Raw genomic sequence first — 14352 nt, forward strand, 5'->3', positions numbered from 1 at the left:
TGGAAAACTGCCAAAAACTGTCACTCATCCATTACCAGGTTTTTGTTCCAACCAGCCCAATCTGACAATCGATCTGTAGATGTATGGCCACCTTTAGGGTGCAGATTGTAAGATTGGGATATTGTGCAATCGTGGAAGAAATTGAAAATTCTTCAAATCATGGATTGCTAATGTATGACTATCTTAAATTGGAAGCAGACAATGGGAGAGAGTATAAGTGGAGGAAGTCTGAGTAGTTATGAGATGGAAGGGGATAAAGACTGGATTAGGGACATTATTTCATCTCCAGAAACTGGGGAATAGAAAGATGGCAGGTTGATTAGTCAAGATGTGGAGAGGGTGGAGTGGAGGAATCTGTTGGGAATGGAAAGGATAGTTCAGGGTGGGCCTGGCCTGGTTAGGAGGTGATGTCCTAGTGCAAGGGTGGCCAACCGGTCAGAGGTAAAGAGCCGAAAAATATCGGTAGTCAAGCTAAAGAGCCGACCAGCGGCGTAACTATAGTCCCGCAGCCCCCGCGGTGGCGGGGAGGCGCTAGGCAGGTGTGGGCGCCTGGGGGGTCTGCGGGACTATAGTTACCACCTGGTCTCGGCTCCCAACTCCTGCCCTCCCCCTTCTTACCCCATTGCCGCCGGCGCCGCTGCCTCTAACCCGACACACAGATCTGTGTCGGGTGATGGGCGGTCCCCGGCTCCGGCTGCAGTGCTAATATAATAAGAGACACTCGGAAAATGGCTGCCCCCATAATGCTGTATGGGGGCAGCCATTTTCCGAGTGTCTGTTATTATATTAGCACTGCAGCCGGAGCCGGGGACCGCCCGTCTCCCGACACAAATCTGCGTGTCGGGTTAGAGGCAGAAGCGCCGGCGGCAATGGGGACGGGTAAGGAGGGGGTTAATATTTCGGGGGGGGGGGGGGGGGGGGGCACCCCCGAAATGTCCGGCGGGGGGGGGGCGCAAAAAAAGTAGTTACGCCTCTGGAGCCGACATCATGCGTGCGCCGAAGGCGCATGCGCCAAAAAAAGGGGCGTAGTCTATTTTGACCCCTTGGGTGGGTGTGATACAAATATGCCTCCAATAGTGCAGTGCCATATATACATATGCCCCCAATAGTGCCAGATACACATATGCCCCCCACAGTGCCGGGTATGCCCCCACGGTGCCAAAAAGCTGGTATGCCCCCACAGTGCCACAAACTGCTATGCCCCCATGTTGCCACAAACTGCTATGCCCCCACAGTACCACAAACTGCTATGCTCCCACAGTGCAAATTTCCCAGCAGCAGCACTCACCGTTGTTGCTGCTGCTGCCAGGCGGGGAGAGAACAGTCTGGTTTCCCCCTGCAGTCCTCCTGTCATGTCACCGATGGGAGGAGAGCACAGCACACCACGCGTCTCCTTCCCCCTCACTTCCCTGTGACTAGGTCGCCCACCAATCAAAGCTCACTGGCCGGCTCCTGATTGGCTGCTGGCCCACAAGCTCTGATTGGCGGACGGCCCGTCACAAGGATGCACAGTAAGGGGTAGGAGAGATGCGCGATGCGCGCTCTCCTCCTCTCAGAAGGAGAAGGGAATCAGGGAACCGGCAGCAGGGAGGACTGGGACAGACGGTGGGCGGCGGGCAGCAGTGGGAGCAGGAGCCGCACTTTACAAGGGGGAGAGCCGCATGAGGCTCAAGAGCCACAGGTTGGCCACCACTGTCCTAGTGGGTGTATTTGATTTTAGATGTGCAGTGGGTGCCAAAGTCAATGTCAGAGAGAGAGGATGGGGAGGGGGCACTGTTCACTGCCATTTTTTTACACTAATCTATAAGTGACCTTGACTGAAATTTAAATTTTCCAAAAACATTCCAGCTTTATTCAAAAGTTAGTCTGTACATCCATTTGCAATTTATTTCAGTCTCAAATGTAACTTCAGACTGTGTACGATCAGGGAGCTTGAGCATACCTCCCAACTGTCACGTTTACAGCGGGACAGTCCTGATTTTGGGTCCTGTCCCGCTGTCCCACCCGCGGCAGGCATTGTCCCGCTGCGGGGGGTGGCAGTTGGGAGACCCCCCAATCTAATAGAATAGACGCTGTGCGCATGCGCACAGCGTCTATTCTCGCATGAAAATGAGGTTGCGGCTAATTAGCATAAGTCGCACCCTCATTTGCATACGCCCCCACCCCCTTTTCGGACGCTCGCGTGGCTTCGCCGCGCGAGTGTCCCTATTTCATTTAATCAGAAGTTGGGAGGTATGCTTGAGCGGTAGTGGTAGTGGAGTTTCAGTAAATCGATGTGCATGCAATTACAATAAGTATGTCAAATCAGAAAGCGCAAATTAACCCTTTCAAGCCCAACAGCCCTAGTGCTAGTAGCAGATCCAATGGTGAGCCACTTTAAAATAAGAACATTAACATCAACATCATTCAACACAATGTAATCCAATTTGTTTATAAAATCAACTCCATGCCAATGGAATTATCCACGTTGGCATGGAGTTTACAGCCCCACAGCTGGATACAGACCATGCTTGCGCCGTGAAACTACACCGGTACCCAAAAAAATTACAATTAATTTAAACTTTTAAACCAGACTGTTTGAATTGCAAAAAAAAAAGTGCAGGTGGTAAGGCCATGGAAAAATTTGCAAAAGAGGTCCAAGTTGTGTGTGCTCTGGCCCTGCTGTAAGAAGATAGATGATATTGATGACTGAGTGTGATTAGCTCGCAAATGGTGAAAACAGGCCCATTGATGACAAACCTAAAAAATGGATGCAGCAGTGTTTTAAAAGTGCACTACCCACTGCATTTACACAAATCATTAACATGTTAATGATTTGTGTAAATGCAGTGGGTAGTGCACTTGGGTAGTCTCATCTCTCCCAGGCACAGTAAGGGTAGTTAGCCACAACCAAGGGGAAGTGTGCTTTTTTTAAGAACGAACATCACAAAAAAACATGACAAAGTTTTAACTTCCAGGGCAGGCTCTACCATTAGGCAGCTTTAGGTAAATTTCTGGGTAGCCAGGATCCACTAGGGGGGGTATTCTGGTTGATTTGTTTGGATGCGAATTCGCATCCTTGTGAGTCAACCCGCTCTGCGAATAGTGGTATGCTGGCCCACTATTCGCACAGCGCGTACATTTACATGGCATGAGAATGGATGATTTACATAGACATCCATTCGCATGACAGTGGGAACCTCCCACATTTTTCGATGGTCGCCAGCCATCAAAAGATGTGGTGTGCACAGGCATATATAAAGTGACTCTCGGGTCACTTTTATATGCGTGTATGTTCTCACGGAGAGAGGCGGGCAGCTGACATCCGGTGAGGTCAGCTGCCCGCCCCCGGCACCCATGTAACCAGGCAATTACCATGGGAACGCTCATGAAATGCTGGGCATTCCCATGGGCAAGTACCCCTGGCCGCCGCCCCCCTTCCCCACCTGCATGCGCATTGAGAAAAAATTGGCCCCGTGCAAACGGGGGGGGGTTCTAAGTCATTGTACTTAATGCAATCTGCGGCTGTGTAATTTTTTAAAACTCTGCCTTTTCTGAGGAGGGATCCGATACGTAATGCCGGCGGTCGGAATCCCGGCAGTCGGAATCCTGACACTGGAATCCCGACCGCCGAAATACCGACATGGGGGGGACGTGGAGCGCCCCCCCTTGCGGGCTCGCTGCGCTCGCCACGCAGCGGTCCCGGTGCCTCGCTACGCTCGGCACGCTATTTTATTCTCCCTCTATGGGTGTCGTGGACACCCACGGAGGGAGAAAGTTTCGGGATTTCGGCGGTCGGGATTCCAGTGTCGGGATTCCGACCGCCGGGATCCCGACCGCCGGCAAATTGACTGCATCCCCTGAGGAGTTGCAAAGTGGTTATTGGTGGGGCAGTAGGCTTGTACTGGCCTTGACAACAGCAAATTCTTAAGGTATGATGAAGCACACATATCCATTTAAATTTTTTTAACTTTGCTTTTCCTATAAAGTTTTCCCTGTTTTTGTTTTCTTTGCTGTTTTTATTAACTTGCGAAGGTGAAAGTTGGCAAAGAATATTACTTCCACCCTGAGAGTATTACAATGTATATATTATTTGAAATGTGTGAGCTATTTTAGACTTGTGCAATCTTTCCAACATGTCTAGATTCTGTCTCTGTTTACCTTGGCTGTAACACCTGTTCGTGCTAGAAAGATTTGCTTCCACATTCCTCACCTGTTTACTGAGAAGTCACCAGACACCTGTACAGTGTGTGAGGTAATATGAAAGATCAATTTAGCCTTTTCTGAATGGATTAACTCTTCACTGGACAGGTGATGACAGTGAATTATTGTATATCTTTGCCTTAATTTTTTCATTCGTAGGACAACTGTGACAAATTGATGTAGTAAAATCTTCATTGCAATAAGTGGCGGCTCAGTGGTTTGAAATTCAAATAGGGAGGACACAAACTGCCAGCCTATACTTTGGCAAGCATTGCAGTCCAGGACTTGCTGGTAGTTGGTGTGTATTTGAATTTTGTACTGTGCTCCGGCTAGGGTGGCCAACTCATCCCTTTAATCCGGGACACATATTAATTACACAGGTTCTGTGGCTGGCTTTCACCTGGTTTTAAACTGCCACACCTCAAGACTCCATTTCACCTGGTTTTAAACTGCCACAGAACCTGTGTAATTAATATGTGTCCCGGATTAAAGGGATGAGTTGGTAACCCTAGCTCCGGCCCCACCTCTGGAGAAGCCACTGACGGCAGCCATGTTTCTTTTTACTTATAAAGATTGACATTACACTTATCAAAATTCTTCATTGTTTAACTGTTTTTTTTACACACTAGGTTGATACATAAATAATGCATACCTCCCAACATGACCCTCTCCAGGAGGGATACAATGCTCTGCTCCTGGTGTTTCTTCTTAATGCATGATTACCTTCATCTGTGTTGAACAGGTGAATTGATAAGAAAGGTGCTGCAACACAGGTGATGGCAATCATATATTAAGAGGAAAGTGCAGGAGCAGAGCCTGGAGAGGGTCATGTTGGGAGGTATGATAATGCATTTATATTTTCACCAATAAGTGCTGGTAACTGTTATAAATGGATCAGTATGATTAATATTAGTATGATGTGTATACGGTTACGGTAAAGATGATAGACAATGTCTAGGTCGACAGTGACTAGTTCAACACCTAGGAATGATCGACATACCCTAGGTCAGGGGTGGCCAAACCGGTCCTCGAGATCTACCAAATGTCCACGTTTTCCAAATCACCTAGCTGGTGCACAGCTGTAGTTGTTACTAACTGTCACATTTTCAAACATGCTGCATTCATTCCTACTATAGATCCACAGGTTGTCTGAAACACATGAACTGTTGGTAGATCTTGAGGACAGGTTTGGCCACCCCAGCTATAGGTTGACACTGACCGATACAAGCTTTAGGTCTAAAAAAGGATAAAGAATTGCTTATACAGCTCCTAACAAATTTTTTGTGAAAAGCAGCTCTGATAAATAAGTGGGGGTAATTTTAGATATGAGAATCAAAGCGGTGAGGAAAAGGATAGAAATATTTAGAAAGAAGGAAGTAACAGTATGCAATGCCAAAAAAAAAAAAAAAGATAAAACGTAAAAAATTACTGTAAATGCTTAAGCTCTTTTTAGGCCAAGTGCAAAGTCCTTTTTTAAGTTTGGGAGGCAAGTCGGAGACATCAGCGTATGTGGAGCGCTATCTTTCCCTTACTACATTACCAGGAACTTGCTAGTAAAAAGAGCTTAAACATTTACAGTCATTTTTGACATTTGACATTTTTATTTTTTATTTTATTGGTATTGCTAAAGCCCTGTACACATGCATCGATTTTTCCCGATTTTCGATTTGATTTTGCTTATAGAAGCAAAATTGAATCGAATCCTAAACTAAATTGAATGGTTTTTGTGTCACTTTCGATCTACCGGTACATTTGATTCGATGCGCCCTCCTTGCGCGCCAAGGAAATATCAAATTTGATCTAGTAAATCAAATGTGCACAATGTACCATGAATGTATATCGAATTCGATAACTAATGCAAAAGTACAGATCTAATTCCAAATCGAATGGAAAGATCTAATAGAAAATCGAATCTAACATCGAATCAAAAGCAAATCGATGTGTGTGTACAGGGCCCGGCTATACTGTTACTTCCTTCTTTCTAAATCTTTCTGTCCTTTTCCTCAGCGCTTTGATTCTCAAATCTAAAACAAGCTTTAGGTCGACATGGACATGGTTGACATGAATACATCCGACATTTGGTTTTCACAGGTTTTTTTGGGGTGTCTGTGTTGACCTATGTCAACATGGACACCGTATAAGTGTACCGCGTCCCCTTGTATGGCTCGCTGCACTGGCCATGCTCCAGGGACACTATTATATTCTCACTCTATGCCCACTAGGATTGTAAAGTATGAAACACCACACCACCTTTAAAAAAAAAAAAAACACGAAAAACTCACGCTGACCTTATTCATGTCGACCATGTCCACCTTAAGCTTGTGTCGACCTTCTGTCAATATCGACCTTGGATATGACGACCATTCTTTGTTGCCGATGTCGACCATTAGTGGTCAACCTAGACATTGTTGACCCAGGGACTGCATACCGTGTATACTGCATGCATTGCATTAACATTAAGCAAGTCATTTGAAAAAAATTGTATGTTCCCTGCACACTGTGTTCGCTGTTTAGACCAGCACTGAGCACAATTGATTTAAGAAGAATTTGGAGTGTAGTAGGTGTATCTATTATTGGGGGGGTGAGGTCCACACTGCACATCCTGCATCCATTCAAAATATGCTCTGCTAGAGCTGCAGTTATAAACCAGAACACAGCGCAATTGACATGTCACCAGGGATCTGTGCTATAGATATCTCCAGGAACATGACAAAGGTGCCATGTTTCCGGCGATCCGTACATGTGGACTATAGAAATCAAGGGAAAATGGCGCCATTCTCCTGATGACCGAAGCACGCACAGTACGCTCCTGACACTTTCCAGGAACCCACTGCGGGAAAAGACAATGCTTGGGGGTGGAAGGTGGCAATCAGAGGCTAATGTATTTACCAATAGCAAACATGTTCTGTATATGAGGGCTGGAGTTAAGACATTGGCCCTTATTCTAGTTCATTCTTTCTGACAAATTCCTTCTTAGATGGACAAAACCATGTGCACTGCAGGGGGGCAGATGTAACATGTGCAGAGAGAATTAGATTTGGGTGAGTTATTTTGTTTCTGTGCAGGGTAAATACTGGCTGCATTATTTTTACACTGCAATATAGATCTCACTTTGAAGTAAAACCCCACGAAAATCTAATTCTCTCTGCACAAGTTACATCTGCCCCACCTGCAGTGCACATGGTTTTGCCCATCTAAGAAGGAATTAGTCAGAAAAAATTAACTAGAATAAACCCCATTGTTATTTACAGCTTATTGTGAAATCTTGTCACTAAAATGCATCTTTGTAAAATAGATAGCAGGCATATGAGGATACACAATGCAGGACATTACCTTTGCAGGCATTGTGATCAAATAATGGCACATCGAAGTCTCGGAAGAAGCCTGGTTTACATCTTTGGCAGTGTACCCCTTCTGTGTTGTGTTGGCATTCGTCACATACTCCTCCGCTGCGGTTGCCGGATGCCAGCCACACGTTCATGTCAAAGTGACAGTTATCAGCGTGGTCATTACACTTACATCCTAACAAGGACAGAAGAGATGGTTAATTAACATACAGTAGAAGAATTGTATGTTTCTTTACAATCATCATTTCAATGGATAATAATACATTGCTGTGTGTGAATAATAGGAATGGAATATTAGTTACCAAAAGTAACAAAAACCTAAGTAGCATCAGTATGCATGCAAAATGCACAATTAATACGTTGCCAGTGATTAACTGAAGAAATGTTAAAACAGATTTTTCATTTAGGGACCTGGATTTCAAATTCACATTCCAAAGACAGGGTTGGGATAAGGTGAACAATGATTGGCCCTAGCTAAATATTTAGCAGGGTATTTATCAAAGCTTTGAGAGAGAGAATTGTGAGAAATAAGGTACTAACTAATCAGTATGTGCATATGCAGATGCTTGGTGCCTGTGGGCACGGTGAACAGCTGTGCGGGTGGGGGGCACAGTCCATGGGAACACCCAGTATTTCATGGGCCTTCCCATGAAAATGCTGGGAGTTCCCATGGTAATGGCCCGGTGATGCGGGTGCAGGGGGCGGGCAGCTGAGGTCAGTGGATGTCAGCTGCCCGCCTGCTTCCCGCACAGGACGCTCAGAGATCTGAGACACTACAGAGGTGTCTCAGATCTGCGAGCGCTGGAGAAATCATTCGATGGTTGTTGACCATCGAACAATTTCTCCTCCGCACCCAAGGCTGCGAATGGCTGATTATGCAAATCAGCCATTCGCAGCCCTGCGGGGGATCGTGGCATGCAAGGGGAGGGGGGGCAGCTGTACGGCGGCATTTGGGAAACTCACAAGGCTGCGAAAATCGCAGCCTTGCAAGTCAACCAGAATAAGCTCCTATGTTTAAAAAAATAACAGGAACTTATTGGTTTGTACTTTGGGGCCGAATCAGGATTGTTCATAGCGATCCGAATTTGGCCCCTGCCCCAATGGTTGGAGTTTGTGCCTGCACATATGCAAACACCAACAGCAAAAGGCTCCAGCGAGTTACACACCGTTCGCATGTTACTGATGGGATCCGGGGGTGGGTGTTTGGCCGGGTGGCGGGCAACATTAAGCCGCTCACTAAGTGTCCAATCACCCACCTACTGTATATCTCAAACAAAGATGATCTCTCTCCAAGGTTTGATAAATACCCCCCTTATACATTTTCAGGGAGGACATTTTAAAATAAAACCCAATCAATTCAACAATGCCAATAAGAGCTAACTTTTTCACTTAAATCCCTGTCACACTAGCGTTAGAACCCAGGGGTTATCCACGTGATCGCACATGAACCTGGGATGTTTGTGTTTGTGAAAGCATTTTCCATCCCAGGTCCCCAACCCTGCACCTTACCAGGGACAGAGCTGGGACCCAGTAATTTGGTGGCTTGCTAGACCCTGCAAATTCCCGGCAGTGTAGTGTGAAAGGGGTATGATTATTAATAGGGTATGGGAAATGTACTGCGTTTGGTCCCTGCACTTATATCACTTTTATCCATGGTTGCCTCCCCTCCTGCTTTCTGCAGGAGACTCCCTGAAATAACAGCAATCTCCCTCTATCCCTCATCTAGTAATCTCCCTCATTTCACCTAGCCCACATTACACCATTACATTTTTTGGGAAAAAGGAATGAGAGACAGATAAATTTACAGTGAATCATCAGCACCATTTCCCAGCACTATACCAAGTATAGTAGCTCTTACTAACTGCTTTGGGGCTCATCTACATTTGCATATAAGTCATTTTAAAAGATTCCTCTCAGATGTAGCAGTACACACCCACGCTTCTAGGTGCCACATTCACAATCTCTTTTCACAATCTCTCCATATATGGAACTAGACACGCCCTTTGGGTGGAGCATGACACGCCCCCATAATGGGGCACTTTACAAAGTTCTGTCACCGACTATACTGTCCCTGAAACTCGTTTAAAAAAGTAGGCAAGTATGCTTTTATCACACTGGTTTCCCTATTCAGTAGCTGACATTTTAACACACTGGTAATAAAACATCCCACAGTCTGGGAAGGTGGAAAACAAACACATTTCATACTTCAGTAATCCTACTCTTATCAGTTCTCACAGGCTTTTCAATTGTGACGTGGAGTTTACAATATCAAATATTATGTGTTGATAGTCTGCACACTGGTTACTATGCACATGATGAATACGTTGTGGAGGAGACAGTACCGGAGTTCATGTAAGGTTTTCAGATAGGTTCTAAATTGTAAGTTTTTAATAAAATAACACAATACCCAGCAGCTTTTTGCTACAGTGCAACTTATTTTCTTTATGATTCATGACAGTTTTAATAAATGAAGTATCGAAACATGGTAAATTCAACTTTCAATACAGTGTTATTTTAGTCATGTCTATAAGAACCTCATCTGGCGCTGTGGAACCCTTGTGATGCCATATAAATAAATGATGATAATAATAATAATTTGTTTTAATTTAGCTTCCACACAGAAAATGAGAATAATGTGTTTACATTTCTTTTCCCACAACAATACCTGCTATATGTATGCTACTGGATACTTCCATATTTACATTTTCTGACTCTGGTAAAAAAAAAAGTAATGTACAGTCGGACACAGTGGATCTGCAGAAATGTGATAATGCCACAGCCAACTGTTCATGACAACGTACCTATCCGTCTAGCCCCAGCCATCTCAATCTAACTGCCTTCCTGCCCTCAGGTCCCCATTGACTTGCTCATGCCTCATGTTTTCTGCCTGTCTCTCTTCACTTAGATTGTAAGCTCTTAGGAACAGGGTCCTTCTCCCGCCTGTTCTCTCAGCCCTCTTCTCTTGTACTTCAATTACAGCCCTCACCCACAGACTGAAGACCCGCTTGTAGCCCATCCCGTATTCCAGCTCTCTAATACAATAGTGTTGCCATCGCTACTGATGACATGGCCCTATCTTAGCGGCTCTCTTGCTTACCAGCTTTATTGCTTACGGAGATCTGTGGTGCTAATTGTTACCTGTGTCCTGTTTGCGTTTTGGCTACTGTATTGTTCTGTTTTACCCTGTTCTGTCTTATTGATTGCCTTTGTACGACATTGCGGACTACTTGTGGTGTCATATAAATGGAGACTAATAATAGTTAATGAGGAGTAACACATCCTTTACAGTTAATATATCGCACAATGTATCATAATATCCATCATGAGATAATACATTGCATTTATAGCTGTGTATCCTTTTTGTGCACTTATCATTTGCTGTCAAGTGTATATAGCAAAGCATCTGTGGTCTTAATACCATGATAAGAGTCACATGAGAAAGCTCAAACACTGCCGTTCAGTTCAGAATTGCTGATAAGATGACAGGCTCACATGAAAGTGAAGCACTCCCTCACATGAGAGACATGCACATGCGGTATAATGAATTACACAACCTACGCTCTAATTCATCTTAAGAAATCCCATAAAAGTGAAGAAATGTGTAAGGTGGATACAGCTGTCATCGCCACTTGCATTTGTATGCTTCATCTTTTATTCACATACTATGGAGTCAACACAGTGAAGGACTTAAACATTGTAATAGCAGATGTGTGACCCCAAGCATGTTCTGATGTCACATAATACTTATACTTCTATGTAATAAATAAAGACACGGAGACTTGAATTTGGCAGAACAGTTGTTAGCTGAATTTTATTTAGAAAGAATTTTTATGCTAATTTTTGTTATTAATTTGTTTGTTTAATTTTTATTTTATTTTTATTTTATTTTTAGATTTTTAATGGTGGCCCAGAAAAGAGCGGCTTTTAACTAAGCTCCACCCAACTCCCATGCGTAATCTGTCTAACATGGAAAGCGGTATCCACTCAACCCACAGCACTGGCTGCCCACTCCTCCGAGTGGGTTCGCCATCCCCGGTCGGGTAATCTAGCGAAGGCCTAAGCCAAATGAGAGGCGAGCGCACCGCAACATGACCAAATACGCCATAACATAACTTGATAAACCTCTTAAATCAATAACTTGCCGCTCTTTCCCGCCTAACAGCTAACGCAATTAAACTACTAACCCAAACCCTCTAGAGAATAATAATAGGGAAGGGAGGGCGGGGAAATTTTCTGGAAGAAGAGGAAGACTCCTCCTTCTCCCAGAGTAATGATTAGAGCCAACAACCCAAATCCAAGACAGCCATAGGCTCTCCATGTCACATGACCTCTAAGGTCACACCCAGCTATCATGTTTAATCTCCTACATGACTATGCAGCCATTACGTTTTTCTAAACATTGTAATAGCAGATGTGTGACCCCAAGCATGTTCTGATGTCACATAATACTTATACTTCTATGTAATAAATAAAGACATGGAGACTTGAATTTGGCAGAACAGTTGTTAGCTGAATTTTATTTAGAAAGAATTTTTATGCTAATTTTTGTTATTAATTTGTTTGTTTAATTTTTATTTTATTTTTATTTTATTTTTAGATTTTTAATGGTGGCCCAGAAAAGAGCGGCTTTTAACTAAGCTCCACCCAACTCCCATGCGTAATCTGTCTAACATGGAAAGCGGTATCCACTCAACCCACAGCACTGGCTGCCCACTCCTCCGAGTGGGTTCGCCATCCCCGGTCGGGTAATCTAGCGAAGGCCTAAGCCAAATGAGAGGCGAGCGCACCGCAACATGACCAAATACGCCATAACATAACTTGATAAACCTCTTAAATCAATAACTTGCCGCTCTTTCCCGCCAACGCGGGGTCTCTGCCCAGAGACCCCCGCCCGCCACCTACTACAGGACCGAACCTACCACTGCAAGCAAGTCCTCGATGAACCAATACAGACCCTCCTTAACTAGATGAATCCCGTCCGGCCTAAAGAGCTGGTGATGCCTAAACTTTATACGATCGTGTGGTACTACTGCCCCCCCGGTTCCGATCACCCATTTAGCAACAGCTGTATTCAATTTCTTCCTGGCTTCATCTATGGCCCTACAGTCTCTCGCACCTCTCCAACACAACTGGGGGACCACAAAGGACCAGATTAGGGTGCACCTAGGCCAGGCACCCTTAATGGCAGCCAGGTCGTCAATAATCAGGGCCCGCAACTGCAATTGGGACATTTTCCCAAGATCGTTACCACCAAGATGGATCACCAATATTTCTGGAAAACCAAACTGCTTCACCTTCATCAATAGGAAGGTCCTTAGCTCGCGCCAGGACATTCCTCTCACGCCCATCCACCTCACCAAATGACCAAAATCACTCGCTGGGCCCTCGCCTGAAGCCATCAACCTGGCCGCCCAATGCACAAAGGAGTGCCCAACTATCCATACTCTGCATGCATCGTAGCCCACACCTATAAAGAAGGAGATGTTGTACATCAGTTAGAACCTGCCTCTAGCATTCCGGAACATTAATTCACTAATTTTAGAAGGGTCTGCCAAAAAGAAAAAAGGGAATTTCGTGGTTGTTGCACAATTTGGTGCTGAATTGCCTCAATGTCAATTGAAGCCACTCCTGGACACAAAGGGGGAAGCCACAAACGAAGGGAGGAATGGGTTTGGATGGGAGTTTGGAAGACAAGGGATTACTCGGCCGGAGGAAAAAACGTCTGAACCTGCTGAGGGACTCTTAATTGAAGCCGAATTAGCCGAATTAGAATTAGCCGAATTCAGTCCGTCAGTTCAGGTAAAAAAGCGTGAAAACTCCGGACGCTGGCCCAACAACAGAGCGTGGCTAATCCCCGAGTAGGAAACAATAGGGCAGGGGTAACATAGGAGTACAACCAAACAGCTGGAAACCATACATGCACAGACAGTTCAGGGCAGGAGGTGGGGCCTAATATACTTTCTATATGTCGCTGAGCGCCAACGCCCTAGCCTCTTAATGTCCTTAACTGACCGCCCAGCGCTAGCTGCAAATGTTGCAGCTCCAATTCTGAAGGAGTGGGTGCCAAATTCCCCTGGCGACAAACCTAGGCTACCCAAGCATTTCTTGAGCATCCAGGTAAATTGATATCTAGTCAAGGGAGACCCATCGTAATGTGCCAACCATGACTCAGCCCTTGCTGGTCGTACCAGAGCATAACGCTCGGCCAATGCCACCGGACAAGCTGAATTGGGGACTACTGAGCCTATATGCACCCACGTCCCTCTCGCTGCTTGGTCAGTTTTGGATCGCCTAATCCTGCACCAAAGAGACTCTGCATCTATGCGAATGTCTGTGTATAAAAGCGCAGCAACCTTAACTTTTGATGCCGAAACTAGCTCCAATATTCTAAAAGCCCCATGAAAGGCCATGGAAAAAGCTAAACTGAACAGTAACGTCTCGAACTCGGAGTCTGCAAACAAACTAATTTTATCCAATAAGGATAACAAAAGAGGGAAAGTAATGGGGCGCCTGCAATCGGGAGCTACAGGAGCAATGCGAGCCCAACCCTTCAAGGCCCTACGCACCAGGAAACACTTTGTGAAATCGTGTTCCCCTTTTAGCTGCGCAAAAAATGATATCCCCGCAAGGTATCGCGCTGTGACAGCTCTGGATTTTCCGGCCTTGTACAGTCTCCAGACAAAAGATAGGAATAGCTTGTTACCACGCATACCTGGCTGTGCCGACCCCTTAGAAAAAGCCTCCCATTCCGACCAAGCTTGGCGGTATGTTCTAAGAGTAGCCGGCGCTACCGATAATTCCGCTAGCCCCTCCAGTCCGGGCT

The 14352-nt window shown here is 45.3% G+C and overlaps 1 protein-coding gene across 1 annotated transcript in view; it reads right to left on the reverse strand.

The window, feature by feature from the left end:
- NTN4 (netrin 4) overlaps window positions 1-14352 on the reverse strand; it is a 139870-nt gene that overhangs the window by 26258 nt on the left and 99260 nt on the right. The window contains exon 5 of the mRNA XM_083182428.1: window positions 7516-7704. Within this exon, the coding sequence (XP_083038554.1) occupies window positions 7516-7704 (189 nt within the window). The remainder of the gene's footprint in view (window positions 1-7515; window positions 7705-14352) is intronic.

Source organism: Crinia signifera, chromosome 4 (assembly GCF_055691185.1).
Source record: "Crinia signifera chromosome 4, ASM5569118v1, whole genome shotgun sequence".
Lineage (NCBI taxonomy): Eukaryota > Metazoa > Chordata > Amphibia > Anura > Myobatrachidae > Crinia > Crinia signifera.